General features: G+C 41.7%; 1 protein-coding gene across 2 annotated transcripts; it reads right to left on the minus strand.

Moving 5' to 3' along the window:
• Nucleotides 1-1,931: 1,931 nt before the first annotated feature.
• Nucleotides 1,932-25,539, minus strand: sh3glb1b (SH3-domain GRB2-like endophilin B1b). 2 transcript variants are annotated; one of them, XM_036556524.1, is made up of 10 exons: nucleotides 25,098-25,171; nucleotides 24,312-24,453; nucleotides 20,519-20,647; nucleotides 19,581-19,714; nucleotides 17,697-17,789; nucleotides 14,713-14,799; nucleotides 6,059-6,148; nucleotides 5,878-5,978; nucleotides 4,131-4,347; nucleotides 1,932-2,407 (listed from the first exon to the last, which is right to left on the minus strand). In XM_036556524.1, exons 1-10 carry the CDS (start codon nucleotides 25,158-25,160, stop codon nucleotides 2,300-2,302), a joined length of 1,164 nt encoding a protein of 387 aa, XP_036412417.1. In that variant the 5' UTR covers nucleotides 25,161-25,171; the 3' UTR covers nucleotides 1,932-2,299. The 2 variants fall into 2 exon arrangements, with proteins under 2 accessions (XP_036412417.1, XP_036412415.1); XM_036556522.1 differs by lacking the exon at nucleotides 14,713-14,799 and having other exon boundaries at nucleotides 1,934-2,407; nucleotides 25,098-25,539.
• Between the last annotated feature and the right edge of the window lie 1,684 nt (nucleotides 25,540-27,223).

Below are 27,223 nucleotides of genomic sequence, written 5' to 3' on the forward strand. Positions count from 1 at the left end.
GAAATGCTCCAAAACTGCATGGAATAAAATATATTTACTTACTTATTATATACTTACATTAAAAATAAAGCCTGTTTTTTCCTTCTATATTTCGCTGCTGTTGGAACAAAACCTTCTATCTCCAAAATGGTAACTTTACAGGAAAAGGAAAAATCATACTTTACTTTTAAAGTCAATGGAATCAGAATTTTTACCAAGTCCTTTTGGGCCGTTTGTTTTGGTCCATTCATCGTGAAATTTACACACAATGTAAAGGATGAGTACTTTCAAATGTCAAAAACTGGAAAAAGACAAAAATGGAGGTTTTGTTCCAACGGCAGTGATTTTATATATATATATATATATATTTATATACTCATACACTCAGCATCTGCCCTTTACATTGTGTGAAAATTTCATGACGACCAAGAGAAAAGCTCCAAAACTGCATGCCATAAAATCTCTTTACATTAACTAACATTGAAAGTTCAGATGTTTTTCTTTGGACAGTGATGATTTATGTATACATAAACACACACAGTGGGGTATAAAAGTCTGAGAGCGCTGGTGAAAATGCTTCTACTTTGCATTCCTTTTTAACTTAACACAAAGTTATTATTTATCTTTACAAACAATATTACCAGCACAACAATCTGAAAAGCAGAATTTTAACATAAATTTCAGAATTTGGTGGTGTGTCCCTCTCCTGCTTTTATGACAGTCTGAACACGAGCTTCACTGGAAGAGGTCAGACTAAAACCACTCCACACACCCGCCTCAGTCAAAGAACGCTGCATGGTGAAATGGTTCTTTAGACTGATGGATAATGTCTTGTGTATGGTTCTATACAGAACCTTTTTTAAAAAGGGCTCTATACAGCACACAAAAGGGTTCTTCTATTGTTACAAGCTTGGCAATGTAACAATAGCAGAACCCTTTTCAAAATGGTTCTACATAGAACCATACGCGACTTTATCCATTCTAAAGAACCATTTCACCATGCATGGTTCTTTAAGTGTTCATGGTTCTATATAGAACTGTTTTCTTTACTAAAGAACCCTTGAAGAACCATCATTTTAAGAACATAGTAACAGTGCAGAATATTGAACATTTCTTCTTCACTTTGATTGTCGTAACTTCTGCTTTAAGATTTTTCAAGATTCTTAAACTTTGCTGTTTATTTCCAGGTTTAAAGGAAAAATCTCAGATTTTCAAAGTGCTCTCAGACGTTTGGACTCCGCTGGGTATCTAAGGCTTTGTTCACACAGCAGGTTAAAGTGGCCCAAATCTGATCTGTTTCTTCATATGTGACACAGATGTGTGTCTGTGTGTCAGTGTGAACAGATAAACACACTGAATCTGACATTTTCAATTCAGATTTGGGACACTTTCATATGTGGTACTGAAATCCGATACGTATCCGATCTGCAGCTATGCAACTCAGTCTCAACAGCCAGATCAGAATTCATGCAACTTTTACGTCAATCCAACTCCACATTCGTCATAATTTCGCACTGCTGAGACTCATAAATATTTAGGCTGATGTTTTTGTGCCAAAAATTAGAAGAGACTCATCCAAAACCCTCCGTGTCTGAAGAAATTTCGAGCGAAACGACCGAACACGGACGGAGGAGCCCGAGGCTGCAGCGTCAAAAAAAGTTTAAAGAATCCGAGGACACGAACCAAAGAAGTGGCCGAATAACGCGCCCTTTTACGCCAAACTCGAACACAGTGTGGGTGATGAGTCCAGCTGTCAACTACAGGAACTTCATAATCGCTCCTGTGATGCTGGCGAAGACGAAACTGAAAGCTCCGGGAGCGACGGGCATTCGCTGGCCGTCATGACTGTTTACATCTGGACAAACCATGTGAAGCACTGTTCTTCTTGCGCATGTGGGTCAGCTTAGGAGCTGATCTGTTCAGACTGATGTCGCATACAGATCACATTTAAAAGATATTGTGAACAGCCAAACAAAAAAAATCAGATTTGGTGAGAAAATCAGATTTGGGCCACTTTTACCTGCTGTGTAAACGTAGCATAAGTGACTCTGGAGTTTTCTGCTGTTTTCTAAGTTCAGAGAAGTATATTAAAGTTCTCGTCTGTGGTGATCAGCCGAACGCTGCAGACACAGCAGACTGAGGCCTTGTTAAAATCTCTTTAATGAACTCCTCTAAGTGAGGACTGTCCGGTGGGAACGTCTGGGTTCTCCCGTTGAACAGTCCTCACTCTGAGGTCACTGAGAGGTCCTGGTTTCTGAAACGCCCTGCAGGAGCTGTGCTCTCGTTAGAACGACACCTGGAGTGTGAAGTGCTCCTTTGCTCAGTTCAGCAGCTCCAGGTAGGTGATGGGCACTTTTCCTTTCTGATGGCCCCTCTCCCCCATCAGCCAATCAGAGTCCATGCCTGGGACGCTGCTCACAGTGATCACCTGAGAACAGAGGAGAGGACGGTCAGTGCTGGACTCCCAGAGTAACAGAACGTTTTATTATAATGAGTATTTTTGGTAGAAAGATGGTAAAAGCTGGAATAGTTCTCTTTGAATTCCATCTCAACGTATTTGCAAAAGTCACATTCATCCACTCGTGATGGTCTGAAGCTCAGCCCACGTTACAACATGTTCTTACGCACACTGCGTGCAATTCCATATTTCCACCAGAGAGGTCTCCAAATCCTACATAGTGTTGCTTTAGGGAACACTAAGGCCCAGTCCCATTTCTTCTTTTTACCCCTACCCCTTGTTTTCGAGTGTCACCCTAACCCCTTGAACTGAGTTACAGGGTAGTGGTTGAAATCTTCCCTCTGAAATGGGACCCTCAAATAAAGAGCATCACTTCATTAACAGCTACCAGTGCTGCTCTGTAGGCGACCCTGCCAGTCTGCAGTGACAGCAGAGGAGGGTAAAGTTCAGCTCCTCACTGCTGGGCTTTAGTTACATTTAGGGCATCATATGATCTTCAAAGAGGGGGGCGATTATTTATTATCACCCACCCCTTAATTCTTCAGTGATATGAAGCTGAAGTCAGATATTCTCCAGCTTCTTGTTCGAATTTTCCCGTTCCACCTTAAATGGTGCAGCAGTTACATTCTGGCTCTTCAGGCGTCAGAACTGCTGGGCTTTTTAAGGTGGAACGGGAAAGTTAGCTAGCTGGCTACAGAGACATTAGCATACTATTGTTATGATTTCCTTTTTTTTCATGCTTGTTATGAAGAAAACAACCATAATACACTGAAACAACACCAAACTAAGATAAAACAGTGGTTATCGTAATTTTTAACAGAGAAAATTCTCACATTTGTGTGTTTCTTTGGTCTCTTGTTCTCCATCTCGCCAGTTTTTCTTTTTTCTCATAAGTCTCTGTTTGGAGTCTCTGAAAAACCTCCGTTTGGAGGGTCATGTAGCCCCAACAATTCACCCTCCCCCTCTATCTCAACAAGAATCGGGACACCCTACCCCTAGACGAGAACACGGAAAACGGAGGGCTAAGGACTAAATGGTAGGGGCGAGGGGTGAAATGGGACTGGGCCTAAATTTCATTATAAACTCAGAATAATTAGGCCTGTTTAATTGGATTTGGTGTGGTGTAGTTTATAAAACACTGAATAAAAATCATTGTAGTTTAAGGTTTAATATTATAATAATAATTATTATTATTATTATTATTATTATTATTATTATTACTACTACTACTATTCTAACAGTGCTTTTTATATGTGGCACCACAGGCTCTATTTTGGCAGTTCCAACTTACTAAACCTTAACAAAATTAAAAATCATGTTGCACATCCTGAAAATGTTCTGAAGTATTGTGATTTTCTTTTTCATATCGCCCACCCCGAACTACAGTGTTGATAATGCTACAATAAATATTAGCTCCTGCACTCTTTCGGCCTTAGATGGCGCCAGTGCTTCCTCATCAGCTTGGTGTGTCTGAGCCTTATCCATAGAGTTAGCATGATGCTAATTGGTGGGTTATAAGCTTTCCTTACTTGTTAGCTGCATTAGCCTTGTAGCTTCAGTGCTAAAACTAGAGAAGCAAACTGCACAAACCGGCATGTCTGGTCTACATTTGGGGTAATAAGAGGGGAAGATGATTTGTAGCTGAACTATCGCTTTAATGCATCGAGCAGAATGAGTGTTATCAGCTGATCACCTCGTCAGCCAGGAGGGAGAGTTCACTGCTGCTGGCCGCATCGTAGTCGTACAGCACGCGAGCTCTGCGCGGCCCGGAGGAGCTGCGGAGTTCGCTCAGGGACGGGGAGGCCTGACCCGGGGTCAGCGTTGGGGTCAGAGTGGGAGGGGCCACTGAGATGCTGGCAGAGGAACTCGCTGAAGGTGCGTTGTTATTGGAGCAGAATGTAGTCGGGAAGCTAGAAGATCAAACAGTTATCAATCTTTACTAGTCCAAACATGATCTTATCAAACAGAGAACGTTAATGCAGAAGTTATCACTGATAATTCATGTTAATCTAAACTCAGCTTAATTAGGGAACGTTAATGTCAAGTAATGACTTTTTTCTCCCATATATATACACATACACACACACACCCACCCACTATAGGAAAACACTGCCCAGCAACACCTTAGCAACCACCTGGATAACCTTCGCAAAGCCCTAGAAACACCTTAGCAACTACCTGGAATACCATATGGCCTAGCAACACCTTAGAAGCCACCTGGATAACCATCGCAAAGCCCCAGCAACATCTTAGCAACCACCTGTAATACCATATGGCTTAGCAACATCTTAGCACCTATCTGGAATACCATATGGCCTAGCAACACCTTAGCAACCACCTAGATAACCATCGCAAAGCCCTAGCAACTACCTGGAATACCATATGGCCTAGCAGCACCTTAGCAACCACCTGGATAACCATTGCAAAGCACTAGCAACACCTTAGCATCTACCTGGAATACAATATGGCCTAGCAACACCTTAGCATCTACCTGGAATACCATATGGCCTAGCAACACCTTAGAAACTACCTGGAATACCATATGGCCTAGCAACACCTTAGCAACCACCTAGATAACCACCGCAAAGCCCTAGCAACTACCTGGAATACCATATGGCTTAGCAACACATTAGAAACTACCTGGAATACCATATGGCCTAGCAACACCTTAGCAACCACCTAGATAACCACTGCAAAGCCCTAGCAACTACCTGGAATACCATATGGCCTAGCAGCACCTTAGCAACCACCTGGATAACCATCGCAAAGCCCTAGCAACACCTTAGAAACTACCTGGAATACCATACGGCTTAGCAACACCTTAGCACCTATCTGGAATACCATATGGCCTAGCAACACCTTAGCAACCACCTAGATAACCACTGCAAAGCCCTAGCAACTACCTGGAATACAATATGGCCTAGCAACACCTTAGCATCTACCTGGAATACCATATGGCCTAGCAACACCTTAGAAACTACCTGGAATACCATATGGCCTAGCAACACCTTAGCAACCACCTAGATAACCACCGCAAAGCCCTAGCAACTACCTGGAATACCATATGGCTTAGCAACACCTTAGAAACTACCTGGAATACCATATGGCCTAGCAACACCTTAGCAACCACCTAGATAACCACCGCAAAGCCCTAGCAACTACCTGGAATACCATATGGCCTAGCAGCACCTTAGCAACCACCTGGATAACCATCGCAAAGCCCTAGCAACACCTTAGAAACTACCTGGAATACCATATGGCCTAGCAACACCTCAGCAACCACCTGGATAACCATCGCAAAGCACCTTAGCCACCATCTTGTACGTCACAGCTTTCCCAGCTATGTTAAGTTTGTCAAATCAAATTAAAGTTCATTCAGAAACTTTCCTCTTCTAGTTTGTATTAAATCTTGTTGGAAAGCCGGACACACTGAGACTCACCTTCCGAGCTGTTTCTGCAGATTGACCATGTACTGGTAACACTGAGCGTAGTACGAAGCCTGAGCGTCCACGAAGTCGTTCAGACAGCGCAGGTGATGCGCCTGAACAGGGACAGACGAAGGTTCAGCAGAAGCTCACAGAGAGAAGCAGAAATGATAACAGTGAGGGAGGCTTTACGTACGTGAGTGCTGCTCACGCCCTCCAGCAGCAGCCTGGTGATCTCAGCCTGACGGTCAAACTCACTCTGGGTTATCCTGAGTTCCGTCTCTGCCTGAGGAAACACACAGACACAGCTTTGAACCAGAGCGCCTGACGCATTTAAACACTGTGAGAACAAACTGTTCACTGCAGCTCGTATATGGAAACAACACAGGACGTGTTTATCAAAATCAGTGAAAACATTTATATATGATCTCCCATTCAGCCTACAGCAGTTTAGCCCCACCCATTCAGCTACAGCAGTTTAGCCCCACCCATTCAGCTACAGCAGTTTAGCCCCACCCATTCAGCCTACAGTAGTTTAGCCCCACCCATTCAGCCTACAGTAGTTTAGCCCCACCCATTCAGCCTACAGCAGTTTAGCCCCACCCATTCCCTCTGAAGTGATGTGTAGACGGTCTGTATCTAACTCATATATATAGTTATTAGAGTGGAAAATGATTAAACGTTGTGCTGTTCCTGGCTGTCGGGAAGCAAATGGATCACTGCAGCTTCCGAAAGATCCAGAGATCTGAAAGGAGCGGCTAAAGGTTATTTTTCCAATACAGTCCTGAGGATTTCAGTCCCATCTCCCAAAAGTCCGTTTCATGGATTACTGACTCAACGAAGCACAGCCAATCAGAACAGAGGTCATTTGCATATATCAGTCTTAAGGGCACAGTTATAACAACCTGTTTATTTGTTAGGTATAAAGCCAGCTTGGAAAACATGCTATAATAGAAGACAAATGTAGAATATGGGCTCTTAAACACATCTTCCACATTTCCAAGCACCTGTAAAGGACTCTTACCTGGTGGACCTCCTCAGCCCACATCTGGCCAGCATTCAGAAACAGTGACAGAAAATCATCAGACCACGATTTAAGAGGCACAGAAACATACAGACTCATCTCTCTCATGTGGAAGTCACACGATTAATAATCCAACAGGAGGAAACAAACTCGTTCTACACTTCACCCAAACACAAACACACAAAACTTCGGGGACACCTCAAACACTTTATTATGCAAATGATCATATTTTCTTTGTTGGCTGTTCAGTATCTGACCATTAAAGCCTAATCAGACTTATTCAGAGGAAAACAATATCACACATATATACACACCGGTCAGGCATAACATTCTGACCACCTCCTTGTTTCTACGATTTTATCAGCTCCACTTACTATATAGGTGCACTTTGTAGTTCTACAGTTACAGACTGTAGTCCATCTGTTTCTCTGATACTTTGTTAGCCCCCTTTTACCCTGTTCTTCAGTGGTCAGGACCCCCATGGACCCTCACAGAGCAGGTACTGTTTGGGTGGTGGATCATTCTCAGCATTGCAGTAACACTGACGTGGTGGTGGTGTGTTAGTGTGTGTTGCACTGGTCTGAGTGGATCAGACACAGCAGTGCTGCTGGAGTTTTTAAACACCTCAGTGTCACTGCTGGACTGAGAATCGTCCACCAACCAAAAATATCCAGACAACAGCGTCCTGTGGGCAGCGTCCTGTGACCACTGATGAAGGACTAGAGGATGACCAACACAAACTGTGCAGCAGCAGATGAGCTATCATCTCTGACTTTACATCTACAAGATGGACTGACGAGTGTCTAATAGAGTGGACAGTGAGTGGACACAGTGTTTGAAAACTCCAGCAGCACTGCTGTGTCTGATCCACTCGCACCAGCACAACACACACTAACATCTTTAATAATTGTAATCTCTTTGGCCCAATCAGAGCGAGTTCTGTGAGATTTGTTTTCCTCATTATACTAAATTTAGCTGTTAGACATGAACCGGATCACTGAAAAGTAACAGTTAAAATCAGACAACGCAACAAATTAATGAAGTGAGGTGTCCCCAAACTTTATTTATTATTATTTTTTTTTAATATACTAAAGCAACAGAACACTGGAGGTCATGCATTATCACAAATAACATCAGGGCCGTGATTGGGTCGCAGGTACGAGCTACCTGCAAAACTCTTACAATACAGACATTTAACCACACGTTATTTTAAATATGATAAATATTGTCGAATATTTGCAAAAATCAACTCAATATTTATATCAAGGTCATTGTTCTGGTAACATGCTAGTTAGTTATGTCTATATTTTTAGTGCAAACCAATGCAAAATGTTCCCCCCCCCATTTCTCCCCAGTTTAGTCATATCCACTAGTTGGTTCTCCCCCCAGTTCCACCAGCGCTAGGAGGGCGAAGGCCAGCACAGTCTTGCTCCGAGTTCCGTGAAGCTCCACCACATCTTTTCAAACTGCTGCTAACACAACGTCACTGGACAGCTGAACACGCTTGGAGGAGAACACTAACCGCCAGTTCTGTCAGCTAACAGACGCCTGTGCTGACCAGCATTGTACTGAGTGATGGGGGGAGACGGGGGCCAACCTACCCACCCAGAGAGAGCGAGGATAACTGTGCCCTCTTGGACTTGTAGCATCACCAAAGATCAAACACCAATGTTTCACATTGAATCGTATGGAACTCGTCCATCATGGCTACATGATTAAAGGGGTCTTTGAGAAGGAAAGCTGCTGAGGCTGGACCATCTGCAGATGAAGCAGCCAAGTAGCTCAGACTGAAGAAGCTGAGAAAACCAATCGTAACCGAAAGGAAGAAAATGCAGCAGTGAGGAGCAGCGCTGGGCTGGGCTGTCTGCTCAGAGACCCTTTTAAATGAAGCTTTGAAAGCCAACAGTTTACACCGTCACTCTGAGACTCAACACAGTGAATCTAAAGCTGTCGATTTGAGCTGAACTTTCCTCTCTTCAGCCTGACATCCAGCGCTCAGTAGCTGCCAAGCAAGATCAGCGCCCACTGGGCGAGCCAGAAAAACATGATCTGATCGGTTCGATCTGTTGGGCCGCGAGCTGAAGAAGGTTGGAAAACCCTGCAGTGGATCATCTCAGCTGTTCTCCAGTGTTCTACTGCTTATACAGCATTTCTGCAAAATTAAGAAGGGAAGCAAAGAAGCTCTGAACATTTTATCAAATGTGCTTTAACGTTGGTGATTTCTTACACCACAAAAAGTCCCTGTAGAGCCATAAAACTGAGAGATCATCTTTTTCAGTGTTTTCCAGATGAAGCTGAAAGAGGTTTTGTTCCAGTCAGTCTGTAAAGCATCTTGTTTGCTGAGTTGTTTGTTTAGTTCAGGGCTGCCCAAAGTGAGGACAGTCACAGGCTTTAGCTGACTGATGACAGAATTGGGAATCACTGGCTATCAAGCCGGACAACTCACACATCAGAAAATGCACCGTCTGCAGTTTTGAGGGCCAATTTACACTGATTACATTAGGATTGGATCACTCAAACCACAGTTGGAGGGTCCGAGACGGATCCTGAATGCATTTAAAACAAGTGTAAACAATGCATTTTTGTTATCTGTAATTATGTGAGCAGAAATGCTGGGCGTTGACCAGCCAGTGAGGGGATAAAAAACTAAAAAATAAATAAAAGATTGAGGATACGCGAGACTGAACTTATCCCAAACCAATAATTTTGGCACTCCAAGCCAACGGAAGCGTCCAAGCCGAGGTTGTTCACTCGTTTGTAAGAGTAAACAAAACTGAGACAAGAACGACGCATGTGTTGATGCGCGTTTTATGCGGGAAAAGTAAAATCTCATCTGGTGAAACTGGGGACGCATTTCAGTAAAAGTGTAAATAGAAAGTTTATCCGGTTGCAATCCAGACACAAAACACCTGTTAATACACAGGATAAACATGAGGAGCAAAAGGGGCTTTAAGAACATTTTTTAGTCCTGCTCCTTTATCTTTTGTTCAAAATATTAACAAAACTCTAACCTTTATTTGAAATACAAACAAAAAATTAAATCTTATCATGAAATAAATATTTTTCTCAAATCTGTGTGCCACAATTCTTGACAACCCTTGAAAATCTTCCAAGTGAAATCAGAGGCTGTGATCCCACAGCAGGTAAAAGTGGCCCAAATCTGATTTTCTCACCAGATCAGATTTTTTGTTTGTCTGTTCAGATTATCTTTTAAATGTGATCTGTATGCGACATCAGTCTGAACAGATCAGCTCCTAAACTGACCCACTAAAGAACAGAGCGTCACGCTGCTTCACGGCTCATCCAGAGGTAAACAGTCACGACCACCAACGAACGCCAGTCGCTCCCGGAGGTTCAGCTTCATCTTCACCAGCATCACAGGAGCCATCATGAAGCTTCACTGACTGACAGCTGGGCTCATCACCCAGAATGTGTCCGAGCCGTAAAAAGGGCGCGGTCACTTTTTTGGTTCGCGTCCTCGGATTCTTTAAACTTTGCTTTCAGACTTTTAATCGTTCTTTGACGCCGCAGCCTCGTTCTCCTGCGGCCGCGTTCGGACATTTCATTTAGAAATCTCTCTGAACACAGACGGGTTTTGATGAGTCTCTTCTCATTTTTGTACAGAAACATCAGCCTAAATGTTTTTGAGTCTCAGCAGCGCAAAATTATGACGAATGCCAAGTTGGATTGACGTTAAAATATGAATTCGCATCTGGCTGTTCAGACTGAGTCGCATTGCCGCAGATCGGATGTGTATCAGATTTTAGCACCACATATAAAAGCGTCTCAAATCAGAACTGAAAATGTCAGTTTCAGTGTGTTTATCTGTTCTCACTGACACACAGACACACATCTGTGTCACATATGAGGAAAAAGATCGGTTTCGGCCTAACTGAGGTAGTCATGCTATATTTCATAATACTTTATGTTCTACAGTCCACTTGCGCGATTAGGAACACTTAAGCGGTCAGTCGTGACTTCCTGTTTTAGTGAAGATTAAATATGAGGTGACAAACAGTCTGATTTCGCTCAGTCATCCCATCACTACGAAAGACCAGAGAATACAGCAGTGATGTGCCAAAACAGGCTGCTGAGGCAAAAAACAGCGATCAGAACATCAACACACTGTTCTAGTGTACATTGTGGTGCTCTTATGGTGATGTAATAGTGTTTGGTTCCTTTGTCTTCATTTGGGAGAGTGTCAACACAGAGGACCTTCAGTGGTCATCATTAATACTGCTTATAACAGCTCTACCTGCATTAAAAAGCTGGGAAACTGGAAAAACGTCAGTAAAATCCAGTTCATACTCGGGTGAGTTCGACATTACAGCCTCAAACACGGTAAGACTTTACAGTTATTGCCAATGTTTAGTCTGTTAGGTTTGTTTTTGTCTGTAAATTGAGCTGACTGGATGCAAGTTAGTGATCCACTCGGATGAACAGACAACCGTTGTGTTTACAAACATTGAATTCGCTTGCATTGCTGAGTCTCACAGTCAGCCAGATCTCAAATCTCACAGACGCGGCCCAGCAGAACGTAACTCTAATCCCCGAGTCGCTGTGGCGTCAGATCTGACCGCAGTATAAGATTCATACGAAACAGACGCGACTGTAAAGAGCAGCGGAGTCACTTCTGCTCAGAGATGCTGACACTGCAAACTACAGTTACAGTGAAATTACTCAAAACGGAAACGACTGACCGCTACAAACCCTCCCTCCCTCCCTCCCTCCCTCCCTCTCTGCACCCGCTGAAGCTGCGTCTGCATGATCAGTCACTGGGTGACTGAACTTCCTCTTTTCAGACAAACTAGATGAACTGACAGTTTTACAAATGTTACAAAAGTTCATCGTATTAAAACATTAACTCACACAACATTCCACAATAAGACAGATCTCTTATTATCAGTGCTTTATTGTGGATATTAATTTAATCAGAGCTTCATTCTTGATGTCCTGTAGCTTTTATCTCTGAACCACGTGTCCTCTGCTGCCTTCTAAAGATCAAAGGTGCTCCGCTTTAACCGAATGCTATTCATCTTTAAGAGGTGATGTTTACTTTTAAAGCACGTAATGCACTACATGGCTGAAAGTACGCAGACACCCCTCCTAATCATTGAGTTCAGGTGTTTCAGCCACACCCACTGCTAACAGGTGTCCAAACAGTAGCTGCGCTCTAAAGTCCAGGCTGCATTTCTCGGCCGCTACGTCACAGAAGGCCGTTCCGAAGTGAAGGACCCTTCGTATACAGCCTAGAAAGGCAGCCTTCGTTCAGAGTGATACGAAGGACGCATCAGATGTTTCCTTCTAGTTTCCTTCGGTTACCCACAGTTCTCTGCGCACGAGCGATGCAAAGGAGGGAAAAAAAACAAAAAAAACAGCACGAAAATGACGGAATACGAAAGCTGCTGGAGCAGAACTCGTTTTAAAGTTGTTCACGTCTTTGAATTCGTCTTCGTTACCTTATAAAGTGTAAAATCACTGATTAATTAATTAATTCGTCCATATATCGTATTTTATTTAGAAGCATTTATATGTATGTAGTTTATCGTACTACTTAAGATCATCTCCTCCATTTCCGTGAAGAAATGAAACAGCAACAAACTCAATGTAACGGGCTCCATTTTCTCTCACCAGCTCCCTCATGAGTTTGGCGCCGCTCTGGTGGCGTCACCGCGCAGCCTCGTTAGTGCACAGATCGGAATTCATGCGGCTTTTACGTCAATCCAACTCCACATTCGTCATAATTTAGCGCTGCTGAGACTCAAACATCTGGGCTGATGTTTCTGTACAAATTTAGAAGAGACTCATCAAAACCCGTCTGTGTTCAGAGAGATTTCTAAAGAAATGTCCGAACGCGGCCGCAGGAGAACGAGGCTGCAGCGTCAAAGAACAGTTGCTTTGAAAGCAAAGTTTAAAGAATCCGAGGACGCGAACCAAAGAAGTGACCGCGCCCTTTTTACGGCTCGAACACATTCTGGGTGATGAGCCCAGCTGTCAGTCAGTGAAGCTTCATGATGGCTCCTGTGATGCTGGTGAAGATGAAGCTGATCCTCCGGGAGCGACTGGCGTTCGTTGGCAGTCGTGATTGTTTACCTCTGGATGAGCCGTGAAGCAGCGTGACGCTCTGATCTTTTGAGCATGCGGGCTCAGTTTAGGAGCTGATCTGTTCAGACTGATGTCGCATACAGATCACATTTAAAAGATAATCTGAACAGACAAACAAAAAATCTGATCTGGTGAGAAAATCAGATTTGGGCCACTTTTACCTGCTGTGTGAACGTAGCCTTAGCTTCCATGTCAGAGAGTGGACGTGGCGGAGTCTTTAAGGGGACAGTAAATAAATACACAGGGTGGGAAAGGATTAGCAGAATTAAAATCGACATAACCGACACGGGCGAGATTACGTCACTTAGAGGTTCTGAATGTCGGTTTCCATTACTTTTCGTTTAAAGTACGTACAGGTGCAGCACACATTACTTCACAACACGTCAGACACAGAAAGCTGCGTTCTCTTCAAGCCCTCGTTAATCAGCACTCAGCAAACCTAAACAAGAGCCTGAGACTGAGAGGAAGGGAGGGACACAGCGCTGAGAAACAGGGCGCAGCGGCAGAACTGAGACATTTCCGTCTGTTTGAAATATCACAAAACTCCTTCCTTAAAGAGCCCGAATCGCTGAAAACACAGTCAGAGAGTCAAAACAGTCCATACAGGGAACTATGCCCTGTTCTGATTACTTCATGGTTGTGATGTCACAGCCATGAACACATTCAGAAATTACACAGGCATGTCCGGTCTGCTTACAACAGTTTAGCCCCCCCCACTTAATTTTGTAGAGTGTTGTTACTGTTTTGTCTTAATGAAGCACAATATGGGGCAGCCAATCAGAACAGACGTCATTTACATACAGCAGTGCAGGAAAGTCTTTGGCACCTACAAGCACATGATTTAAAACTTGTTAGTAAGCAATAAGTGTGTTTGTAAAAAACAACATAAATCAGTATAATAAATACATTTTTTTTAATTGATTTAATTGATTCTTTAATAATAAATAAATATATATATATATATAATGTATAATTAACAATAATTATCATTTAATATTTAATTAAACATTTTTTAATTCCATCAATTATTTATTTATTTTTAATTTCCATCAAAAGCACCTGATTTAAGTTATAATATTACAATATTATTATATTATATTAATTTATAACGTTAATAAACCTTTATTTATTTCAACCCGGAAGTACATCGAGGGAGACCCTCGTTTACTATGTAGCCGAGCAAATTACAAGGGATCGAAAAAGTTGAAATGAAATTTACCAACTAAAACAAGTGAAAATCGGCAAGCCAAATAAATAAAAAATAAATAAATAAATAAATAAATATATAAGCTCAAGTAGGAAGCGGACATTAACATACATAAAACTACTACTTAGTATATTAACATCATTAGTGTTTATTTTAATATTGGTGCTTTTCTGAGCACTTCCTGCCCACATAAACAGCTTTTTATTTTACATTTTTTCAAGTACTAAAATCTTTTGCACAGTTCTGTATATCAGTCTTTAAGTCACGGTACCAAAAACAGCCTTTTTACTTCTGAGAGATTAAGAGAGGTTGAAAAATGATAAACTCAGAAGCGTATTATGACGTTAAGTAGGAGTTCAATGGAAAAGAAAGATTAAAAATTGGAGAAAAATAAATGATACTGGGCTCTTTAAAGTGATCTGACCGCAGTTCTGAGCTGCGCTGTGTCTCTCCGTATGCGCTTTGCTGTGAAGGCTGAGAGAAGGCAGGCGGTTTACACACAGAGTGGACAAACCTTCAGCCACCTGACATGCAAGAAGCTGATAAAGAAAGAAAATTGAGCCACATACTCCTCTCCCGGCGGAGGGGCGGAGTTTAGCTCCTGATCAGCAGCGCGCAGCGTGAGGAGAGACAGAAAAACACAGATAAGAGCAAGAAAAGCACAACAGAGTTAAACTGCACAGTTAGCACAACAGGAGACGCTCCATAGGAGTTAGAAGCACTGATGGGGCTGATTTTAGTGAAAAATACACACTTTCTCCAGCTTCTACATTTACAATAACATCTGACACCAGCTGAGTTATCATTCACATACACTGATCAGGCATAACATTCTGACCACCTCCTTGTTTCTACACTCATTGTCCATTTTATCAGCTCCACTTACTATATAGGTGCACTTTGTAGTTCTACAGTTACAGACTGTAGTCCATCTGTTTCTCTGATACTTTGTTAGCCCCCTTTTACCCTGTTATTCAGTGGTCAGGACCCCCATGGACCCTCACAGAGCAGGTACTATTTGGGTGGTGGATCATTCTCAGCACTGCAGTAACACTGACGTGGTGGTGGTGTGTTAGTGTGTGTTGTGCTGGTCTGAGTGGATCAGACACAGCAGTGCTGCTGGAGTTTTTAAACACCTCAGTGTCGCTGCTGGACTGAGAATAGTCCACCAACCAAAAATATCCAGCCAACAGCGTCCTGTGGGCAGCGTCCTGTGACCACTGATGAAGGACTAAAGGATGACCAACACAAACTGTGCAGCAGCAGATGAGCTATCGTCTCTGACTTTACATCTACAAGGTGGACAGACAAGGTAGGAGTGTCTAATAGAGTGGACAGTGAGTGGACACAGTGTTTAAAACTCCAGCAGCACTGCTGTGTCTGATCCACTCAGACCAGCACAACACACACTAACACATTACTCAATTTCATTCCTTTCTAATTTAATACAAAGTTTTTCCAATATAAATACTATTATTAGTACAACCATCTGAGTGAAAAGTAGAATCTTTGAAATTTTAACACGAACTTCAGAATCTCTTAGTATTTGGTGGTGTGTCCCTTCAGCTTTAATGACAGTGGCTGTGTTTACATGCAAATCTGATTGAATACATTCTGATTACAGATTAAGACTGCGGTGTTTATATTCTCACTCTACTCAACAGTCTGATGGATCTGTTTACATGTACACTACAAGTAATCAGATCCAAAATGACGCGCATGTGTAGAGAACCACTTAGTGTAGATGTTACCATGACAACCAGCATCACGTGAGTCCAGTCAGAGTGAGATGAGCAGCAGTGAGCAGCGCTTGTGTTTTTAACTGCTTTAAAATGATGTCAGACTCAGGTAAACGTCCTTCACATGTCCTTATTAAAGAAGGCCGAGAGGAAGACGTCGTGTTCTGAGACACATAAGCTGGACGTCCGTCCCACCGCCGTCTTTTAAAGACCAGAGCATAAACTTCGTCTCCTCTGCAGACCAGTTTCTGCTCCGCCATGCTGAACGGTATAAATTTTCACTATGACGTGACGAACACGATCAGAACGGACTTAAACTTTCCGATAGGGAATGTAATCAGATACAGGCGTTTACACGGTTATTATTCTTCTATTTAATGGATTATTTACAGGATTACCCACCTCGATCAGTCGGATAGAAACTGTATTCTAAATGGCCTCAATCGGACTAGACTATTCCGACTGAGCTGTAAGTCGGATAATTAACGGATTATCAGGCTGCATGTAAACGTGGCTGCTGTGCTCTCGGGCTTCTGGACACTGTACAGTCATATAACAGTCCTGTCTTACATTTGCTACGATGTGTGACTGTATTTAGTGCAGTAGTGATCAGTCATAAGAAAAAATATAACTTTATATCATTAAATTCTTACACTCTTATTCAGTGTGTGAACCCCCTGGTATTCGGGGGGCTGCTAACTCTCTCTCCATAGCGGCGCTGAAGCTTCAATGTCAGTAAATGTTTGTTTTATCAGCTGTTCTTCTGTAGAGTCTCTGTTCTAGTGCGGTTCTGCGCTCTTCCTCACAGTAACTGAGATCTTCCTCGTCTCCTCTTCTGCCTTCAGTGTGAGAAATGAGGAACAGTCACTCTTCACTCCAAACTCTTGGGAAACTGGGCGAGTTTTCAGATTTACAGATCTGCTGCAGCTCATTGTAAAGTTTTTCAGAGGAATCCGGGCAGAGTTACAGTTTCTAGGCTATGAAGGACCAACTGGGTGAACCAGTCTGCTACAGCGCCACCCTGAGGCAGAGCAGTGCTGCAGCTCTAGTTAGTTAAGAACACCAGAGACAGAAGCTGATTGTGGGGGAAGCAGCTAAACAATGACAGCATAACGTCATTATAGGCTTATTTTCAGGGACCCCCCAGAATTTTGATTTTGAGCCATTCAGGAGGTCCAAGAGGTTCAACTAGGGGCTTCTGGACCACCCAGGACCCCGTTTTTTTTACACCTTGCTCTTAGGATACATTAACCCATTCATATTCAACAACTACATTTAGTCTACACTCCACAAAACAACAGAGAATGATATCAGGTACCACTTTACAATAAGACGACCCTTATAAAGGGTTTATGAATGGGTTAAAATTACTTTATTAATGGTTATTTCATTAATAAACAGGGTAACGCTTGCAAAATAATGAGCCTACACTGATCTGCACTGTTACAGCTCAGATCTTTCTGGTCTCACTCCGCCCCCCCAGTCCGTCAGCATTAAACCCGTTATATTAATCACAAATTCATACTCATCAGCTCACTGATGCCCTTTTTCCTAATGTTTTAACGTCTTATGAACCATAATAACCGTTAATAAACTAGTTTTAAACTATTCATCAACCTTTATAAGGGTAGTTTTGTAAAGTGGTACCCAGTATCTTAAATATTCACTAACCTGTTCCAGCATTTGAGCTACATTCAAATAGTTTTCCTGATATTTGCATGACTCTAACTGCTGTGGTGAGAGGTATTTAAGCACTCACTGCTGATCGAGCATCGGCTACTCTGGCCTTCTTCAGCCTGGTTTTAGCTGCATCCAGATCCAGACGCTTATTCTGCAGCAGCTTTCGCTCTTTCTGTAAAAGAAATATGAAATAACACCATGTAAGATATGAACGTCAGGCATACGGCGCATTATAACTGACATCTGTACTGTGATGTTTTGTTTATACTGTATCAGCCCCACACCAAAGCCTTTATTTAAAGCATTTCCTTTGAGGAAATGGGTGTGTTTATTGCCTTCTGTGTAGCTTTTGTTGTCTTTGACCCAGTCATTCACTTTTACACACTGATAGTGCAAAATACAACAGAACCACACTGGCTCAGAACCCACTGAGCCTGATTTCCTGTATTCATCAAGATATGTATGATAACATGCAGTTATATGCAAATGGGGTCAATCAGTCAAGACGTGTTTAGTGTCTGAAGAGTGCCTCTTTAGTTTTAGCACTGAAGCTAAGAGGCTAATATAGCTAAGCAACAACAGAAGCTTATACTCCACCGATTAGCATGGTGTTCATGGGTAAAAGTATGTAGCAGACCTAAAAACAGCAGTAGCGGCCATCACTGTCCATGTTTATGATTAACAGTGCGTCACACAGAGTCAGAAACCACACAATCAAGTGGATTAGTGATCACTTAAAGGGCCCATATCCCACGGTTTGCTGTGTTTTTTTGTTTTTTTTTGCACAGATCCACATTGTGTGTGTGGGTTGATCTACCAAAACAGTCATAATTCATTTTTACATGACCATTTTATAACCTCTCTTTATCCCTCAGTATTAAACACGGTTTTTGTTACTGTTTCTTTAAGACCGATATATGTAAATGAGCTCAGTTCTGATGGCTGCCCTGTACTGTGCCTCATTCAAAAAGGAATCTGGGCTGCAACACTTCTTATAAGGTCAATGTGAATGGGTGGGGCTAAACTGCTGTAGGCTGAATGGGTGGGGCTAAACTGCTGTAGGCTGAATGGGTGGGGCTAAACTGCTGTAGGCTGAATGGGTGGGGCTAAACTGCTGTAGCTGAATGGGTGGGGCTAAACTGCTGTAGGCTGAATGGGTGGGGCTAAACTGCTGTAGCTGAATGGTGGGGCTAAACTGCTGTAGGCTGAATGGGTGGGGCTAAACTGCTGTAGCTGAATGGGTGGGGCTAAACTGCTGTAGGCTGAGTGGGTGGGGCTAAACTGCTGTAGGCTGAGTGGGTGGGGCTAGACTGCTGTAGGCTGAATGGTGGGGCTAAACTGCTATAGGCTGAGTGGGTGGGGCTAAACTGCTGTAGGCTGAGTGGGTGGGGCTAAACTGCTGTAGCTGAATGGGTGGAGCAAAACTGCTGTAGGCTGAATGGGTGGGGCTAAACTGCTGTAGGCTGAATGGGTGGGGCTAAACTGCTGTAGGCTGAATGGGTGGGGCTAAACTGCTGTAGCTGAATGGGTGGAGCAAAACTGCTGTAGGCTGAGTGGGTGGGGCTAAACTGCTATAGGCTGAATGGGTGGGGCTAAACTGCTGTAGCTGAATGGTGGGGCTAAACTGCTGTAGGCTGAGTGGGTGGGGCTAAACTGCTGTAGGCTGAGTGGGTGGGGCTAGACTGCTGTAGGCTGAATGGTGGGGCTAAACTGCTATAGGCTGAATGGTGGGGCTAAACTTCTGTAGGCTGAGTGGGTGGGGCTAAACTGCTGTAGCTGAATGGGTGGGGCTAAACTGCTGTAGGCTGAATGGGTGGGGCTAGACTGCTGTAGGCTGAGTGGGTGGGGCTAAACTGCTGTAGGCTGAATGGGTGGAGCTAAACTGCTGTAGGCTGAGTGGGTGGGGCTAAACTGCTGCAGGCTGAATGGGTGGGGCTCAATGGCCCTGCAGGCCCAGACTTACTAAGATGGTTTTGTAATCTCCATCGATGAAGTTCCTGAATGGAGTGAGGAAGTTGATGGCTGCACTGTGGATGAACTCCTTCTCAGCGCTCCCGAGCTGCTTCTCCGTCTCCCCACACTTAATCAGAGCGCTGCCTGCAGGAGGAGAAGAGAGGAAAAAATGAAGAGCACTTTCATTATTATGGTATCATAATATGTCATGCTGTCAAATCAAATGAACCACAGAAATGACGTGTTCATAGAAGTAGGTAAGTAACAAGCAGCCAAGAGAAGCTCTGAGTAGGCTCTGTCATTCTGCCTCTATATATTCTGACAGACTGTAATACACTACAGGAAGTGTAGGGGGCGATATGGCTTCTACTGTTTCATTTAAAAAGCCTCTATAATGTTCATATGATCCACACAGTCACTCTGACAGACTGTAATACACTACAGGAAGTGTAGGGGGCGATATGGCTTCTACTGTTTCATTTAAAAAGCTCTATTATGTTCATATGATCCACACAGTCACTCTGACAGACTGTAATACACTACAGGAAGTGTAGGGGGCGATATGGCTTCTACTGTTTCATTTAAAAAGCCTCTATAATGTTCATATGATCCACAGTCATTCTGACAGACTGTAATACACAACAGGAACTGTAGGCAGCGATGTGACCAATTGTTTAATGGTTTATTGGAATTAAAGAAGACAGAAACGTTCAATAAGTTGATTAATCAAATAATAGTAGACCAAGTCATTGATTACAGACATAATTGTTGGTTGCAGCCATAGTCCAGAGAAAACCCTCTATTTCTGTATGTATTTTATTTTATTTCTGTTTTTCTGATATCAAAAAAGTACTGACTGAACCAGTGAATCAATGAGTGACTTTCACTGGTGAACATTTACAGTAATAAACTGGTTAAACTGGGCACGATGGTTCTACTGGTTCTCACCGTACGCTGTCCCGGGTCCAAACTCGTGCCCGGCGTCGATCATGCCCTCCCCCAGCAGCTCGTGGTTGTTGGCTCGGGTGGGAACCTTTCTGTCCAGCTTCTCGTAAAGAAACTCCTCCATCCTGACATCTGCCCAGATCACACAAATCCAATTACAGTCATATGAGACATCATGCAGCCTTTTAAGAACCAGCAGCACCGGCCAGAACACAGCCAGGGCAGAGCCCACATCCATCAAGGTCAATAACCAACACTAAAGTGTGGACAACCCTCAAGCAGCAACCAGTACTAATGTGTGTAGATGGTAAAGTTTCTATCTGCTCTTATAAGAAACTCCAGCATTGAGGAGCTCGTGTTTCAGCATCATAATCACAGCCAGCTCTCAATCTGACCCTGAATTACTGAAATTAGGCGCTCAAATCTTCTCTGAACCCTCCTGGGACCCTCAGCTGTGAAGCGCAAGACATTACCCACTAAAGAGGCCCCTAAACTTCTACTAATGAAAAGTAAATTAATATAAGAAACTAATTAATTAATTAAAGCCCTGCTTCTATTCAAATACACTATTAAACAAGTGTGTTTGAGATGCTTTTTAAAAGTGCTATGAGACTACAGCTGATAGCAAGGCTAAAAAATGTATCTAAAATATCTAACTGCCATTTTTCTGAAACAACATCGTGACTGCGATTTAAAGTCTATTTTCCATCAACTGAGGTCCAGCTGACGCTTGCATAAAACTCCTAAAGTATTTATCTTAAATTAAATGCTTAAGGGATCAGTATGAAGCTGTAAATCTACATTTGTATCTATCAAATCAAATTTACAATTTGAGTTTCCATTCAAACATTTCCCTGAGGAGATTTTATGTAGTTTAGTTCAGGTAAACAGAAAAGATAAAGGCCCGAAATTCATTTAAGGTGTTTTATCTGAGTGACCACTGGCCTTTTTCTGGCCATGAAGACCAGCACATCCACTTTTTCTGGTCTGAGGCTTGGACACAGTGAACCAGACTACCAGTTAGCCGTGGCTGTGACTTTTCTGACCAACACTGCGATTTAAATGTGATTATTTTCTATAAATTCTTTCTATAAAAGGCCTCATTTTTGCATTTTTTTAGGCTTGATTCTTGAGCGCTGAACAGACTGCCAGGTCACGAGCTCTACATTATCAGGCTAAACTTCCCCACTGAACACTTGAAAGATGAATTATGTAGGATAAAATTAAATTTTCTCTTTCAAACTGCAATTTTGACATAAAAGCTGTTCATCTTTAAACCCCAGCTGATCTACTTGATATGAGGATGTAACTGTCTGTATTTCCACGAGCCAGATCTTTAAATAAAACTGTCGAAATGAAGAGCTGCAGTGTGAAACCAGCCTGAAACGGTCAGCTTGTAGTATAAATAGCAGCAGCTAATCCTGTTGATGTTTTGGTTTGTTTTTAGAGGAACATGATCTAAAACTTACTAAAACTTCTGCTAGATTAGATAAAACTTCAGCTACACTGGCCACTGTGCTAGCTAGCCTACTCGCAACCCAAACTGGGGCAGAGAAGTTATAAAAGAGGAGACGGCCACTGCTTTAAATATGAATGAGGAAGCTCATAACACTCAACCTCTGTTTGCAGATAAAGTCCTGCCCTTCAGTAAAAAGTGCCATTTAGCTTACTGGTCATGCTGTGAGCTCGGAGAGTCCCCTAGTTAAGAAGATCTGTAGCCAGAACAACCAGAAACATCCTGTTTTTTGTGCGTTTCTGAGCCAAACGCTGCAAATTATTCATGAGGTTTCTGTCAGATTTTGTAACTGATTTCAAATATGCTTTTTAACCTCTTTAACTCTGTGGTTCCAACACGCACTTCATCAGATTCTTCATAACTTTCATATTTCATAAGCTTCATTCTAAAGGTGGGGGTCGTATGAGAGCTGGAACTGTCTTCCTTCTAGTCAAATAGATGGGTGGTGTCATTTTAAACCCTTATAATAACCACAATTTTTTTTTCTACTGAAAGTCGACCCATTTTTCCACAAAGCTGGGCTATAAACTATAAACAGATGGCGTCTCTTCAGTGATCTGCTCTATAAACGATATTTTTATGAAATAATACAAAGAGCGTCTAAGATTTTTGGCTTTCAGCAGTAAATTGTAAGCATATAGCGATATGTGTATCATAAAACATGTTCTGTTAATTTGAGGGGAGCTTTTACAAAACAAATAAATAAATAAAATAAAAATTTACATTTATTTCATGCAGTTATGCAGAATAATTTGCCTTATGATTTGGTCATGTAAATTCAGATAGAAAAACCAAAATATACCCTGGTGAATAAGAGGTTAACGGTAATTTGACCTTCAGTTTTGAGTATTTTAGTCTCTCCTCGTTCAGAGAGAGAGGAGTCTGGCCTTGTATGGCTGACAATAACTGCCCAGCGACGTTGCAAAGACAAACAGACTCTCCTATAAAACCTTTGCTGAGGGGTTAACTAGCTAGCAGGTTTGCTGTTCAAACTAAGCAACATGTTGGTGTGTATTAGGATGTATTATGCATTTGAATTATTCAGCTTTTTTATACTGATTCTGCATGTACTGCTTCAAAAGTGTGCAACAGACTGAAGGTTTTTTGACTGAAGTAGAGCTGGGCGACGTGGCGAAACGTAATATCACGATGCTTCAGTAAGTTTTTTTGCGATACACAATCTGTCACGATATTTACTTTTTCTCTCATAAGCTACAATAAAGTAAGCCTACATTTTAAAAACACCATCAAAAACTATGAATTGCATTATTTCTCTTCCACATTTGACAGTGCTGCACTAAATCCAATTAAACAGGATTAATTATGCTCTGTTTATAATCAAATGCAGCTGCTAAGTGGTTTTGAAGTACTGAAATTATCCACAATATCCTCAGAAATGCTTACTGTGACATTGTGGTGTAATTTTTATCATTTTATAAAAATAAGTACTGTCATATTGCCCAGCTCTAAACTGAAGGCTATGATAAATTAAGCCAGGCTCAAGCTTACACCAGCGTGAGCTGCAAAATAATGGCAATAAATTACTTTACAGATTTGGAAACGTTTTAATCAAATATTTATTTAGACTCCTAATCTGTTATTACCTGTTTCCCCCACTCTAAAATTTAACAAGTCTTAAATCTGTCGTTCGAGTCAAGCTGCAAGTCAGTCGACATGCTGAGTCCCCATCTCTGACTGCGATGCACCTTCCAATATAAACACGTAACCCTTGGTGTGCGTAAGTGAACTCGATTCATCAAAACGCCCACAGATCCGTCTGGAGGTGGGCGATATGGTAGAAAATGTAACATCACAATACTTCAAGAAGGTGTCATGATACACGATATATCACGATATTTACTCTCCGACACCTGCTAAGTCAGAATAGACAAAGTAGCACCACATTTTTAAAAAATACAGTGATATGCATTCATCATTTCACACTGAGCTGCACTAAAGCCAATCGAACAGGACTGATTGAGCTCCCTTTGTAATCAAATATGCAGCTGTTTTATATCCACTATATGCTCGGAAAAGCATATTGTGGCATACTGTGATGGAATTTATCCTGATAAATACTGCCATATTGCTCAGCCATGGATCCATCTGTGATTATTGGCCTGCATGCAGTAATAGATTTATTGGCTCATTTGCATACTGCCCACTATTACAATATCATTAGTGCGAACTGTGCAGCCCTATTAGCACATTACTTTACTCTTAGTGTCAGTGTAATTAGTCCTGAGTCAGCTTGTTTTTGAATGCAGACGTCCTCCTTACTCGGGTTGGGCTGCAGTACAACCTCCGTCTGCTTCATGATCTTCTCCGTCCAGTGTTTCGTAGCTTCCGCACGGATGAGCAGGTTCTCCAGGTGGGCATCGAGCTCGGTTTTTTCGGCCTGGCCGAGCTTCTCCTCAGTAAACTGGACAAAAAAGGGGGGGAGGCAAAGAAGGACAGAGGTCATCTGTATTGCTTTGGCACTTTTTACATAGGATAATGCACAGTTCATATTTCATAACTCATTAATGTCTATAATGTGATTACAGAATGGTGCCTAAGTGTATTTAAGATTACTGGGTTGGACCTAAAATAAGAAAAATAAGAAAAAAATAAGTAAATAATAGCTGTATATGGAAACGAGGCAACGGTGCTAAAGCCAAGCAGACTATTACTTTTGGTTTTGGTTTCAAAAACAATAATGACTGATTTGGAAAGGGATTTTAATGTTTATTGGTAAAAATTTTGCTTCAAAAAACATAAAAAATATACATGAACATCAAAATTTGAGAGCTGTCATCTGTACGCGGCTATAGCCAGCTTCTTATTTGAATTTTCCCGTTCCACCTTAAATAGAGCAGCCGTTACATTCCGCTGACTGAGGCGCCACAATGTAACTGTTGCACCATTTAAGGTGGACCGGAAAAATTCGGCTGTTCGTGTCGTCTGTTTAGTGTATCGGCGTTTAACATCCGCTCCAGCTTAATCTCCCCCTTTATTACAGACATCCCAGTCAAATATAAGTTAGAAAGGAGCGGACTGGAGGCTGTAATCCCCCCGTGTTCCTACCTGCACAGCTCGGCTGAATAAAGTCCCAGCGTCCGCCGCCAGGCGCCTCACACTGAACTCCATCTCGGCTAGCGGCTAGCAGGCTAACGCCATTCACAACAATGGTAAAAACGGCTAACGGCTACCTGGGCTACTCGGTTTATTGATCTGAAACAGTCAGTCGGATCCTTATAGTCTTAGATTATCAGTTAAAGTCATTAGTTAATCCGAGTTAAACTGGATTACCGCGCTTTGTTCCGGAGCTGGAAGGAAAGCTAACGCTAAAGCTAGCGGCCAGCGTTAAGGCTAAAGCTAACACTGCCTGTAAACTAAGTCTAGTGTCACGCCCACTCCTCCCTCATTGGCTGAAACAGGCAGGAAGAGTTTATAACCACGCCCACTGCCACACTCGTGTAGGAAGCTTCATATTTCTACTCTTTTAAGGACAACAAAGCAACAAAATAACAACAAAACAACAACAAAATAACAGCAAAACAACAAAACAATAAAACAACAACAGAACAACAACAACAAAACAACAACAGAACAACAACAGAACAACAAAACAACACAACAAAACAACAACAACAGAACAACAAAACAACAACAACAATAATAATAATAATAATAATACTTTAATATATGTAAAAAATATATTTAAATAGCAGTGGTGGACAGTAATGAAGTAAATGTAATTTGTTTCTGTACTTAAGTAGTTTTTTCATGTATCTGTACATTACTGCACTACTGTACTTTAGTTTTTTCCATTTTAGGTGTCTTTTTACTTTCACTCCACTACATTTCAAAGTCAAATATCTCACTTTTTACTCCGCTACACTATGAGAAATCTGTCGTTCCTTTTGGTTTATTGTGCATAAAAACGTAACATGTCAAAATGAAACAAGCATGAAGCAAAAACACCAATCAGCACAGCGGTCACTTTGTTTTGAGCTTGTTTTGACCTGTTGGACATACCGACCCAGGTAAAGCAGGACAGGGTTAATGCAAACACTAACTGACACTCACACATCAAAGAATTAGTGAACAGATATAACATATCGCTCTAGACTTTGTGGGTAAACAGACCACAATATAGAAATATGTACTCATATGCAGTTGTGACTGACGTGTCTTTATTCTGAATTTATACAAACACATTTCATTTTATAGTAAATTAGTTTGGTCTAGTTTATGTTTATGAACAGAGACCTACAGATGCAGTTTAGTAAAGGAAACTCATTTGTGAATCTGAGTTTAAAGTTTTTATTAAACTTAAACTTGTAACTAAGTTCAAATAAATCTTAAACTGAAACTTTGCTTGTTTGTAAAAAGTGATTTCAGAGCCACTCAGTTCTACCTGATGGAAACTGTTCGCCTTCAGTGTTTTGTGCTTATGATAATTTTAATAGACATCAGCGTCACTAATTAACGACATTCTATTAAAAGACTGGTTTACCAAGAGAGACACTGGAGTATTTTCACCTAAAATGAGTTAATGAAGCGAGTCTTGTTACAAAAATGATAACAGGACATTAGAGCCATAATTAATCTTTTAGATACTTAAGTACATTTGAAGGCAAATACTTTAGTACTTTTACTCAAGTGGAGGTCTAAAGGGAGGAACTTCTACTTTTACTGGAGTAATATTTTACCTTGGGTATCTCTAACTCAAGTACATGGTTTGTGTACTTCGTCCACCACTGTTAAATAGTACAGAGCCCTTAAGGTGGTATGGTGATCATTTTTTAATAGGGCGTGGCCACAAATTAACATTTTGAGGCCACAAGATATGAGAACTTTAACTCATGGTCTCAGTTAAGCAATTTGTGGCCTATAAATATTGACTTGTAGCCACAGCTTATTAAACAACGATCACCACGTCACTTTAGTGGCTCTATATTATAACAAGAACTGCAAAAAGCGCTTCATGAAGAGATTAAAGTAAAAAATAAAAGACAGAAAAGGCTGTAAAAAAATAGCTGATAATAAAGAACATTAAAATAAAATAGAGGGACAAAAATGAAAAAGGTTTTAAGGGTAGTTTATAGTTTTCAGTCATGAAAAATTACAACATTTGTCTAATTTAATGTAGCAGGTTGTTTTGTAAAACCATGTAAGTAGCACTTTTATAAACTCTATGATCATGT

This window comes from Colossoma macropomum, unplaced genomic scaffold (assembly GCF_904425465.1).
Source record: "Colossoma macropomum unplaced genomic scaffold, Colossoma_macropomum, whole genome shotgun sequence".
NCBI classification, from domain to species: domain Eukaryota; kingdom Metazoa; phylum Chordata; class Actinopteri; order Characiformes; family Serrasalmidae; genus Colossoma; species Colossoma macropomum.

What these genes read in the sequence shown, in the direction of transcription:
- sh3glb1b (XM_036556524.1), bottom strand. Translation starts at nt 25,160, where the DNA reads ATGGAGTTCAGTGTGAGGCGCCTGGCGGCGGACGCTGGGACTTTATTC. An exon ending in TGTACTGCAGCCCAACCCGA is followed by an intron (nt 20,648 to 24,311) that starts GTAAGGAGGACG and finishes TGATCTGGGCAG; the next exon opens with ATGTCAGGATGGAGGAGTTT. An exon ending in GAGATTACAAAACCATCTTA is followed by an intron (nt 17,790 to 19,580) that starts GTAAGTCTGGGC and finishes TTTCTTTTACAG; the next exon opens with AAAGAGCGAAAGCTGCTGCA.